This window comes from Bos javanicus, chromosome 8 (genome assembly GCF_032452875.1).
Source record: "Bos javanicus breed banteng chromosome 8, ARS-OSU_banteng_1.0, whole genome shotgun sequence".
NCBI lineage: Eukaryota > Metazoa > Chordata > Mammalia > Artiodactyla > Bovidae > Bos > Bos javanicus.
The window spans coordinates 60,227,549-60,239,691 of NC_083875.1; the positions used below are offsets into that span (position 1 = coordinate 60,227,549).

The following is a 12,143-nucleotide window of genomic DNA, read 5'->3' on the forward strand; positions in this document are numbered from 1 at the left end:
GGATTTGAAATAGCTCAACTGAAATTCCATCACCTCCACTAGCTTTGTTTGTAGTGATGCTTCCTAAGGCCCACTTGACTTCACACTCCAGGATGTCTGGCTCTAGATGAGTGATCACACCATCATGATTATCTGGGTCATGAAGTTCTTTTTTGAACAGTTCTTCTGCGTATTCTTGCCACCTCTTCTTAATATCTTCTGCTTCTATTAGGTCCCTACCATTTCTGTCCTTTATTGAGCCCATCTTTGCATTAAATGTTCCCTTGGTATCTCTAATTTTCTTGAAGAGATCTCTAGTCTTTCCTATTCTATTGTTTTCCTCTATTTCTTTGCATTGATCGCTAAGGAAGGCTTTCTTATCTCTCCTTGCTATTCTTTGGAACTCTGTATTCAAATGGGTATGTCTTTCCTTTTCTCCTTTGCTTTTTGCTTCCCTTCTTTTCACAGCTATTTGTAAGGCCTCCTCAGACAGCCATTTTGCTTTTTTGTATTTCTTTTTCTTGGGGATGGTCTTGATTCCTGTGTCCTGTACAGTGTCATGACCTCCAACATAAAAAGTAAAAAAGTTCGGACACATGCTACAACATGAATGATTCTTGAAAACTTTATGCTATGTGAAATGAGCCAGACAAAATAGGAAATAGTGTATCATTCTACTTGTATGAAACATCAGGAATAGGCAAATTTATAGAGGCAGAAAGCAGATTAGAGATTACCAGGGGCTGGGAATAAGGGAAAGTAAGGAGTTTCTGTTTAGGATGCTGAAAAAGTTTAGGAAATATATAATGGTGAGTGTTGCACAATATTGTGAATGATACTGATTTTTTAACTAAAAAATGGTTAAAATGAAAATTTATGTTATGTATCTTTTACCACAATAAAAAGAAATGTAAATCCTTCTTTAAAACCTTTGCCAAGTGTGTACTCTGTTTACTTACCAACAGGTGATGTTTATGACAAAAACGGACCTAGGACAGAAGTCTCCAAGGTGAGTGTTTACAGCTCCCTGTGAGGTACATGCAGGAGCTGAGCGAGGCTATGCTTTACAGCAGCATCTTCAGTACAGACTGGGACTCCCTGAGCCCCTGAAATACCCCAGCTGTTATTGACCCTGTAATATCAGAAAGTATTATGGAAATAACCTGTTTATTTGAGCAGATTTGGGTTTGTGTTTTTAAATGAAAATACCTTTTTATAAGAAGGTTATTATGTATATAATTACATACAAATGATATATAAATATTTTTAAAGTCAAGAATGTCTATAGAAGCCAGCAAAGGGATAAATCCTTGAGCTCATAAAAATGATCTAGGACAGCAAATAAATAGTGGTTTAAGATACTTTTTTGGAAGACATTACATTACTTGAGAATAAATTCTAGTTCTGCATATAAATATTACTTGTTTTCTCAATAGTGCTATTAAAATTTCTTTAAAACATTTATTTACTTATTAATAAATAAATTGAAAATAGCTTTATTGGGTTTTTTTCTGTTTAAAAAAATTATCTGTGCTTATAATAAGAAATTCAAACAATATAGAAATGTATGAAGAAGAAAGTTAAAAATGATTTAGTCTCATTTAGATAACCAGTGTCAAATTTGGGAGTATTTTACTGTGAAGAAGGCTGAGCACCGAAGAATTGATGCTTTTGAACTGTGGTGTTGGAGAAGACTCTTGAGAGTGCCTTGGACTGCAAGGAGATCCAACCAGTCCATTCTAAAGGAGATCAGCCCTGGGATTTCTTTGGAAGGAATGATGCTAAAGCTGAAACTCCAGTACTTTGGCCACCTCATGCGAAGAGTTGACTCATTGGAAAAGACTCTGATGCTGGGAGGGATTGGGGGCAAGAGGAGAAGGGGACAACAGAGGATGAGATGGCTGGATGGCATCACTGACTCGATGGATGTGAGTCTGAGTGAACTCCAGGAGTTGGTGATGGACAGGGAGGCCTGGCATGCTGCGATTCATGGGGTCGCAAAGAGTCAGACACAATTGAGTGACTGATCTGATCTGATCTGATCTTTTCAGATACTTTTCATGTGTATATATACACACATATACATCTAGGTCTGATAGGTAGGTAAGTAGGAAGGAAGGATGGATGGATCACAACATCCATGCTATTTTCAGCCTCTTTTTATTCATCAGACACAGTATATATTGTGGCCCTCCTTCCATGTCCGTATATTTAGGTATATTTATGTCTACATCTATATCATTTTGAATGACTGTCGTATCCAGCTATATCGATACCTCTTTTTTTTTTAATTGGAGGCTAATTACTTTACAATATTGTATTGGTTTTGCCATACATTGACATGAATCCGCTACGGGTGTACATGTGTTCCCCATCCTGAACCCCCTCCCACCTCCCTGCCCATCACATCCCTCTGGGTCATCCCAGTGCACCAGCCCCGAGCATCCTGTATCATGCATTGAACCTGGACTGGCGATTCATTTCACATATGATAATATACATGTTTCAATGCCATTCCCCCAAACCATCCCACCCCCGCCTTCTCCCACAGAGTCCAAAAGACTGTTCTATACATCTGTGTCTCCTTTTCTGTCTCACATACAGGGTTTTCATTACCATCTTTCTGAATTCCATATATGTGCATTAGTATACTGTATTGGTGTTTTTCTTTCTGGCTTACTTCACTCTGTATAATAGGCTCCAGTTTCATCCACCTCATTAGAACTGGTTCAAACGTATTCTTTTTAATGGCTGAGTAATACTCCATTGTGTATATGTACCACAGCTTTCTTATCCATTCATCTGATGATGGACATCTAGGTTGCTTCCATGTCCTGGCTATTATAAACAGTGCTGCGATGAACACTGGGGTACACGTGTCTCTTTCAATTCTGGTTTCCTTGGTGTGTATGCCCAGCAGTGGGACTGCTGGGTCATATGGCAGTTCTATTTCCAGTGTTTTAAGGAATCTCCACACTGTTCTCCATAGTGGCTGTACTAGTTTGCATTCCCACCAACAGTGTAAGAGGGTTCCTTTTCTCCACACCCTCTCCAGCACTTTATTGCTTATAGACTTTTGGATTGCAGCCATTCTGACTGGTGTAAAATGGTACCTCATTGTGGTTTTGATTTGCATTTCTCTAATAATGAGTGACGTTGAGCATCTCTTCATGTGTTTGTTAGCCATCTGTATGTCTTCTTTGGAGAAATGTCTGTTTAGTTCTTTGGCCCATTTTTTGATCGGGTTGTTTATTTTTCTGGAATTGAGCTCTAGGAGTTGCTTGTATATTTTTGAGATTAGTTGTTTGTCAGTTGCTTCGTTTGCTATTATTTTCTCCCATTCTGAAGGCTTTCTTTTCACCTTGCTTATAGTTTCCTTTGTTGTGCAAAAGCTTTTAATTTTAATTAGGTCCCATTTGTTTATTTTTGCTTTTTTTTCCCAATATTCTGGGAGGTGGGTCATAGAGAATCCTGCTGTGATTTATGTCGGAGAGTGTTTTGCCTATGTTCTCCTCTAGGAGTTTTACAGTTTCTGGTCTTACGTTTAGATCTTTAATCCATTTTGAGTTTATTTTTGTGTATGGTGTTAGAAAGTCTTCTAGTTTTTCTTTTACAAGTGGTTGACCAGTTTTCCCAGCACCACTTGTTAAAGAGATTATCTTTTCTCCACTGTATATTCTTGCCTCCTTTGTTGAAGATAAGGTGTCCATAGGTGCGTGGATTTATCTCTGGGCTTTCTATTTTGTTCCATTGATCTATATTTCTGTCTTTGTGCCAGTACCATACTGTCTTGATGACTGTGGCTTTGTAGTAGAGCCTGAAGTCAGGCAGGTTGATTCCTCCAGTTCCATTCTTCTTTCTCAAGATTGCTTTGGCTATTCGAGGTGTTTTGTATTTCCACACAAATTGTGAAATTATTTGTTCTAGTTCTGTGAAAAATACTGTTGGTAGCTTGATAGGGATTGTATTGAATCTATAGATTGCTTTGGGTAGTGTACTTATTTTTACTATATTGATTCTTCTGATCCAAGAACATGGTATATTTCTCCATCTATTTGTGTCCTCTCTGATTTCTTTCACCAGTGTTTTCTATATATAGGCCTTTTGTTTCTTTAGGTAGATTTATTCCTAAGTATTTTATTCTTTTCATTGCAATGGTGAATGGAATTGTTTCCTTAATTTCTCTTTCTGTTTTCTCATTGTTAGTGTATAGGAATGCAAGGGATTTCTGTGTGTTGATTTTATATCCTGCAACTTTACTATATTCATTGATTAGCTCTAGTAATTTTCTGGTGGAGTCTTTAGGGTTTTCTATGTAGAGGATCATGTGATCTGCAAACAGTGAGAGTTTTACTTCTTTTCCAATCTGGATTCCTATTATTTCTTTTTCTGCTCTGATTGCTGTGGCCAAAAGTTCCAAAACTATGTTAAATAGTAGTGGTGAGAGTGGGCACCCTTGTCTTGTTCCTGACTTTAGGGGAAATGCTTTCAATTTTTCACCATTGAGGTATATCGATGCATCTTAATTGATGTAGCCAATCTCCTGTTTTTATTCTGCTGTCTTTTGCTATTATAAATAGCATTATGATAAGCACCCAGGTACATACATTTTTGTCTCCTCTTCTGATAATTATTTCCTTAGAATAAAGTCCTGTAAGTAAATTAGTTGCTGAAAGGGTGGCTAGATTTTTAATGCATTTAGTAGTGCCATATTGCTCTCTGGATTGGATCAGATCAGTCAGATCAGTTGCTCCGTCGTGTCCGACTCTTTGCGACCCCATGAATCGCAGCACACCAGGCCTCCCTGTCCATCACCAACTCCTGGAGTTCACTCAGACTCACATCCGTCGAGTCAGTGATGCCATCCAGCCATCTCATCCTCTGTCGTCCCCTTCTCCTCCTGCCCCCAATTCCTCCCAGCATCAGAATCTTTTCCAATGAGTCAACTCTTCACATGAGGTGGCCAAAGTACTGGAGTTTCAGCTTTAGCATCATTCCTTCCAAAGAAATCCCAGGGCTGATCTCCTTCAGAATGGACTGGTTGGATCTCCTTGCAGTCCAAGGCACTCTCAAGAGTCTTCTCCAACACCACAGTTCAAAAGCATCAATTCTTCGGCGCTCAGCCTTCTTCACAGTCCAACTTTCACATCCATACATGACCACAGGAAAAACCATAGCCTTGACTAGATGAACCTTTGTTGGCAAAGTAATGTCTCTGCTTTTGAGTATGCTATCTAGGTTGGTCATAACTTTCCTTCCAAGGAGTAAGCGTCTTTTAATTTCATGGCTGCAGTCACCATCTGCAGTGATTTTGGAGCCCCGAAAAATAAAGTCTGACACTGTTTCCACTGTTTCCCCATCTATTTCCCATGAAGTGATGGGACCCATGCCATGATCTTCGTTTTCTGAATGTTGAGCTTTAAGCCAACTTTTTCACTCTCCACTTTCACTTTCATCAAGAGGCTTTTGAGTTCCTCTTCACTTTCTGCCATAAGGGTGATGTCATCTGAATATCTGAGGTTATGGATATTTCTCCCGGCAATCTTGATTCCAGCTTGTGTTTCTTCCAGGCCAGCGTTTCTCATGATGTACTCTGCATATAAGTTAAATAAGCAGGGTGACAATATACAGCCTTGACGTACTCCTTTCCCTATTTGGAACCAGTCTGTTGTTCCATGTCCAGTTCTAACTGTTGCTTCCTGACCTCCATATAGATTTCTCAAAAGGCAGATAGGTGGTCTGGTATTCCCATCTCTTTCAGAATTTTCCACAGTTTATTGTGATCCGCACAGTCAAAGGCTTTGGCATAGTCAATAAAGCAGAAATAGATGTTTTTCTGGAACTCTCTTGCTTTTTCCATGATCCACCGGATGTTGGCAATTTGATCTCTGGTTCCTCTGCCTTTTCTAAAACCAGCTTGAACATCAGGAAGTTCACGGTTCACATATTAATCCCACCAAAAATATAGGAAAATTCCTCTTTTATCATGTCCTTGTCAGTACTAGGTATTAATATTTCAATCTTTAGAAATTTAATTGGTGAAAATTATATCTCATTTAATTTACCTTTATTTGATTACTAATCAGATTGAATTATTTTTATATACTTAGTTTCTTTCCTCTTCCCAATCACTTTATTGCCTATATATTATTATTTTGTGAATTGCATGTTCATATTCTTTGGGTTTTTTTTTTCTTATTTCCAAGGAGTCTTTATATAGTAAAAATATCGACTTTTCCTTTGGTATATATATTATAATTATTTTTTCCATTTTTGTATTTTGTTTATAAATTTGTGTTTAGAAGTATTTAATTTATGTAACCAGTTCTATCAATCTTTTTCTTTTATAACTTCAGGATCTGTGACATATTCAAAAGTCCTAACCCACACAATTGTAAAAATATTTTCCTTTTCATTCTTCCTATCTCAGGCTGGTTCATTTTTACTGTTTTTTTCCATTATTGGATCTTGGCTTTTGTTTATGAATTTGAGTTAAACCTTCTTTCATAAGGCTTCTTTCATTACATTCAGGGTACTCTTCACCTATCCTTTTCCTGTCAGAACCAATTCCAAACCCTTAGCCACTTCATTTACATACTGAACAGCTAACTCCAGCTCCCAACTAATGCCTCACTCTATCCATCCAGAGAGATTGGAAATGGGAAATAAAATCAGTATTTGCCTTCAATCCTCTGGCAGGGACTCTGCTAATGACCTTGGCAAAATCAACAAAGATTGCTTCTAGGGAGTAAACTGTTACCCTGGAGCATCCTTTCTCTTCCTCTTCCTTTCACTACTGTGTGACCATAACACATTTTCCTCTGGTTCAATGGAATCTTTTCCTAAAAATGCTTTCTTCTTCCTACCTTGAATGAAACATAACTTTCCCTGAGAATATTCCTTTTCCTCCATCTCTCACACTCAGCATACCAAAATCCCAAAGATATTTTCCTCATTATCCTGTGCCACTTTTCTTTCTTTTGGCTGCACTGGGTCTTCATTGTAGTGCATGAACTTATTTTCTTGCAGTGCACAGGCTCTAAATGTGTGGGCTCAGTAGTTGTGGTGTACAGGCTTCTCTAGTTGCAACATACAGGCTGTTGCCTGGCAGCATATCTTAGTTCCCCAACCAGGCCTCAAACCTGGGTCCCCTGAATTAGAAAGTGGATTCTTACCCACTGGACCACCAGGGACATTCTTTCCTGTGCCACTTTTAAACTGTTACTTTTTTCCCTCATATAATCTTTCTTCCTGTGATGCAGTGTGTTTTGATGCCTTCTAGCTATTCTCCTTTCTCTTCCTTTCGTTGACATTTACACATCTCCTGGCTTCTCCACTTCATCCTGAGGACTTTGAAACTTTTTCATGTTTTCCCTCTCTGCCCAGTCCCTGCTGTCATCTTGGTGATATTGGTTTCTTTATGGGTGATCTAGCACCATAGATGCTTTCAGGTGTCTGAAAGAATTTATCTTTCAGATTACTTCTTGGACTCAAAAAAAAATCTGTATCGTCCATTTCTGGGTCATCATGTCACCATCCAGAATTGTACTATGAAATTGTAAACTCCCTTATCATGATCTCTGGTCACAAACCTTATTCCTCCACTTTTCTTCGTACTTGACTCCTAGTATACCTGCTTTCTTATCCTAGGAAGATTTACGAACTCTCTGTTCTCCTTTTTCTCCAGTATGTCAATCCCTTGTGACTTTACTTCCTTTCCTCCGATCTGTACCCAAGATCATGAGCATCTTCAACACCTCCCTTTTTTTCCTCTCTTTGATCTCCCAATAAATCTCAATCTTGAATTAATCAAGCCATCTACCCTTCTCTGTTTCTAATCTCAGAATGCCAAGTACTTTTTGGAGATCACAAAACCTTTACAAATTCAGAGACTCCAACTTATTTGGGGTTTCCAGTGCCTCTTGGATAATTTTTTAATTTATTTATGGTCAGTTTAATTCTTAATTCTTTTTATTAGCTATTCCCAAATTCACCACCCTCAGGCCTTCTACCACATCTCATTCCCTTCTCCCCCAGGGCTCTGTTATTGCACCTCTTTTCCCATCTTTATAGTATCATGTTTTTACTGACCTTACTGCCTACTTACTAATGAACTCCAAATCCACATATCCAGGAACCCCTTTTATCTCCCTCCCCTTTCATGACCAAGGCTAAAGATATCCTATAAAAACTATCTATAGCTGTGTCACAGCATCTCAAAGAGCTTCCTCAATTCATTACTGCATCATCTACCCTCCATTCTAAGTCCATTTCCTCTTATCTGATATCCCCAGTTTCCATCCTTTTGTCTGGGACTTGGATTTGCCATTCAGTCTTATTCAGCTGGATGTTTGACTTCCAATTTCGGAGTAATTCATGAATAATACCTCTCAGATCATGCTGTACTGCGGCTCCAAACCAGCCCTGCCCCAGTCCCATACCCAGCTAGGTCCAGTGTTCTCAAACATTACTTGTTTGGAACAGGAGATTAGAAACTAGCTCAGATCTCTTACGTGAGCTTCAAAACTATACAAACCTGCTTTTGTTACTACCTGTATGCCCTTCAGGTATCCCCAGGTCAGTTTGTCAAAAACATTTTCAAACCATGCCCTGAATTTAATATTTATTTTGTCACTACTTCATGACTTCTCTTGTGAATTACTGAGTGGCCTACTAACTGGTCTCCCAGCCTCCTGTCTTGCTACTTCCAATATATTCTTCATGGTGCTACCAGAGGACTATCTGATCATATGACTCTTGGCAGAAAATTGCTGTGGTTCCCTATAATATGATATAATATGATAATGCAGGATCTACCTCATATCTACCTCTCCAACTTCTCTCTCATCACTCACCAGCTTCTAGTCTCAAAGAATGTACTAGTACAAGAGCCCAGTTCTAGAAAAGCCTCAGAGGATGCTATATAATGAGTTATCTTAAATTACTGAACCCACAAACTTTTCAGAACTCGCAATTCTGTGGTTGGCCAGGTCTAGAACTTGGCTCTGGATCTGACCATACTCTCTCACTGTCATGACAAAAAACTCTCTAGATGGGACATAGAAAAGAGCCAGTATAGCCCACTGCAGACTACTGTTTCCCCAACTTAGCACCAAGCAGGACAATTGTGTCTGTAGTTGACACATTGGAGCCCAGCCCAGTTCTGGTGTAATAGCACCACAACTACGAAAAACTGGTTATATATCCTTGAGAGTTCTGGTATGGCCTGGTGAAGTCTGTTAACAACACTGCACTCCAGGGTAGGCATAAGAGAGTCTTGGGACCAAACTGAGCCAGAAAAGAATGTTTACCCAAGGTGGCTACCAGCAGCCTACCTGAAATGAATGACAGTCAACATTTAAAGGAGCCAAGCCCATAGCCAGGAAAATGGTAGTGAATATTAGGTCTAAAGATTGAGGCAAGATCAATAACCCTGAGGACTAGAGGCAGGAAGGAATCAGGGGTGCTGATGGGTCAAATAAAATGGTTCAAAATTAAGTCTGTGAATAAGAAGTCTATACTGAAGCCTCCTTGCTATACATCCTTGGCCCTATCTTGTAATATTCCTCTCTAGCCCTCTTGTGGGCTAAAATAGGAATAGTGCAACACAAGGATATCATTGTACCTTACTCCTTCCCTCCCCAGCTCCCCAAATCAGGTAGAGGACAGCTAGAAACAGGACTTAACCATTTACTCATAGGGAACAGTTACCCTCTTGTATCCTCAGGTTTGATTTGTCATGGATTTGGGACTTGGAAGAATAGAGCCTGAAGATGCCCATTGATCATTTAGGACAGCTGGAGTTGAAAGGGGGCAAGAAGGGTCTGCCAGGAAGTGCTCAGCTTCTCTCCTGTGTGATGGATCTTTTCTGAGTGAATGGATGGTCCAGGTCAGAGTACAAAGGCCTCAGAAACCAGCATAGGATCTCTCTCACTTATCTTGCTTTTCTTTTCCCATCCTCCTGAGAGTTCTCATCACATTCCAGAAATTGCCCCTAAATCAGTTGACCTTCTATAAAGTATCAAGCTGCTGTTGAGAAGTTCATTCTGGCTTATGTGTTCCAGAAAAGAGAAAAGGTTGACTTCTCCTACAACAAACTGGCCGATCCTAAGTTTTCATTTTATGACAAGACTTTGGTCGAAGCGGTGAAAAGGGGAGATCGCTGGGTACATTTGTTTTTCCTGTCACTCTCATTGTGTCATACCGTGATATCAGAAGAGAAAGTAGAAGGTGAGTAATCATGAGGCCTCATTGAGAATATGTCGAGTCTAGGCTGATTTGGGGGTGGGGGTTGATATCGTTTTAATGGCTTAATCTAAGAAAGAACTTTTTAATAGGGAGAGTTGTCCAGCAATGGGATGGATAATCAAGGTAAGTAGTGAGCTCCTAGTCCCTGGATATATTCAAGTAGAAAACAACCTCTTGATCTTAAAGAAGATTCAGTCATTGGATAGGGGTCAAACTTGGTGCTATCTAGGGAACTTGAGATTCTCTAATGTTCTGTCACAGAGTTTGTCTAATTTATTGCCAAGATCAACCCCACTACCTCTGACAAGACTTCCTAAAGGATGAGTTGTCATCCTCTTGTTGCTTCACAATTTAAAGGTATCCCCGTATACCCTAATTTCTTCAGTCACCAAAGACAACAATGTCATCCATGAATTTATTGAAATCTTTTTTAGAAATAATGAGAAATTACTGATTTTAAATTAAAAAGACTTTTTTCCTTAACAAACAAGAATTTAGGCAGCCAATAAATCACATCTTTTAAAGTCAATATAATTGACTTAATAGAATACTACCATGAGTAATACCTTATATTTTTACATCACTTTATAATTTTACAAGTTGCTTTCATTTATTTTACCTCCCACAGTCTTCATGACAGCCCTCTGCAGAATAAGAAGAATGATCCTTGTTTTATAGTGAAGTAAGCTGAAGCTAAAAGAAATTAAGTGACTTGACTAAAGTCCTATAGCTAAGAAAGGCAAAAATGGGATAAGAACCCAAATCTCGTGTCATCTGGTCCCATAAGCTCCCACCCCACCAAGGCCTCTCCAGGTCTGACATTCCAGTTAATCGCTATGACTTGAAGCATATTTGGACTTACCTTTGTTTACTTCCTTGAGTGACAAGGTAGGAAACACACAAGAAAATAGTCTTACTATCCCATGGACACATGGTATGTCTGACCTAAAATTATACTGCTTCATCTACATCATTCCCAAGTATAATATTCTTGTGGTGACTAATTGCTTTTCAAAATTAAATTGGCCTTCAAAAGAGAAATAATCCAAAATATAGCTCAGGTTATGGGGGTATCCTAAAAGAAGAGTTCCAGAAATGTCTTGAGTAATAACAGGTTGAAAGATTGATTCAACAGAGTAAGTCATTTAGCTTCCCAGGATGAGAGTTTCAAAGGCAACAGTACGCATTAATATATATATTTTAATTGTTTACTAAACCATCAATCTTGTTACCCTGTAGCAGTGTTCATCAAAGTGCAGCCAGTCTTATGCAGGAGCCTTTACGTAGACCTATCTGCATGAGACTCACTCAGGAGATTTGTTAAAATTCAATTTCCTGGGCTATCCTCCCAGGTTTTGTGATTCTGGATTCTGTAGTTTGGCTCGGACCCAGGAACCTTCATTTTTAACAACCTCCTGAGCCACCTTTACCCTCTAAAGTTGGAAAGCAGCTAGCTATGTTTTGTTTGTGTACATGTACTGTGTACCTCTGTAATACTAACTCAGGTCTGTGAAATGAGGTGAAAATATTAGAAAGAAAAAAGAAACTGACCTGTTCTGTGCAACCTGGCCTTTTAGGGCCAGACCTATGAGGAAATTTTGAAGAAAGATGCCCCTCCTGGGCTCCATCTTTATGTCAGCCACTTGGACGACAGTCTAACTTCTGGGTGGACTTCATCCGCACATCTCTATGGGCTCTGGCTGCCCTCTTCTCTCCTGCCAGGTGAGCTGGTTTACCAGGCTCAGTCCCCAGATGAAGGTGCCCTGGTCACTGCTGCCAGGAACTTTGGCTTTGTGTTCCGTTCCCGCACGTCTGAGACAATCATGGTAGTCGAAATGGGGAAAGCGAGAATCTACCAACTGCTGGCTATCTTGGACTTCAGCAATGTGCGCAAGAGGATGTCAGTTATTGGTGGG

General features: G+C 39.4%; 1 protein-coding gene across 4 annotated transcripts in view; it reads left to right on the forward strand.

The window, feature by feature from the left end:
• LOC133253284 (phospholipid-transporting ATPase FetA-like) overlaps nt 1–12,143 on the forward strand; it is a 110,731-nt gene that overhangs the window by 81,260 nt on the left and 17,328 nt on the right. For all 4 annotated transcript variants that reach the window (XM_061426831.1, XM_061426833.1, XM_061426832.1 and 1 more), the window contains 3 exons: nt 945–988; nt 10,044–10,209; nt 11,950–12,138. In XM_061426831.1, the coding sequence (XP_061282815.1) occupies nt 945–988; nt 10,044–10,209; nt 11,950–12,138 (399 nt within the window). The remainder of the gene's footprint in view (nt 1–944; nt 989–10,043; nt 10,210–11,949; nt 12,139–12,143) is intronic.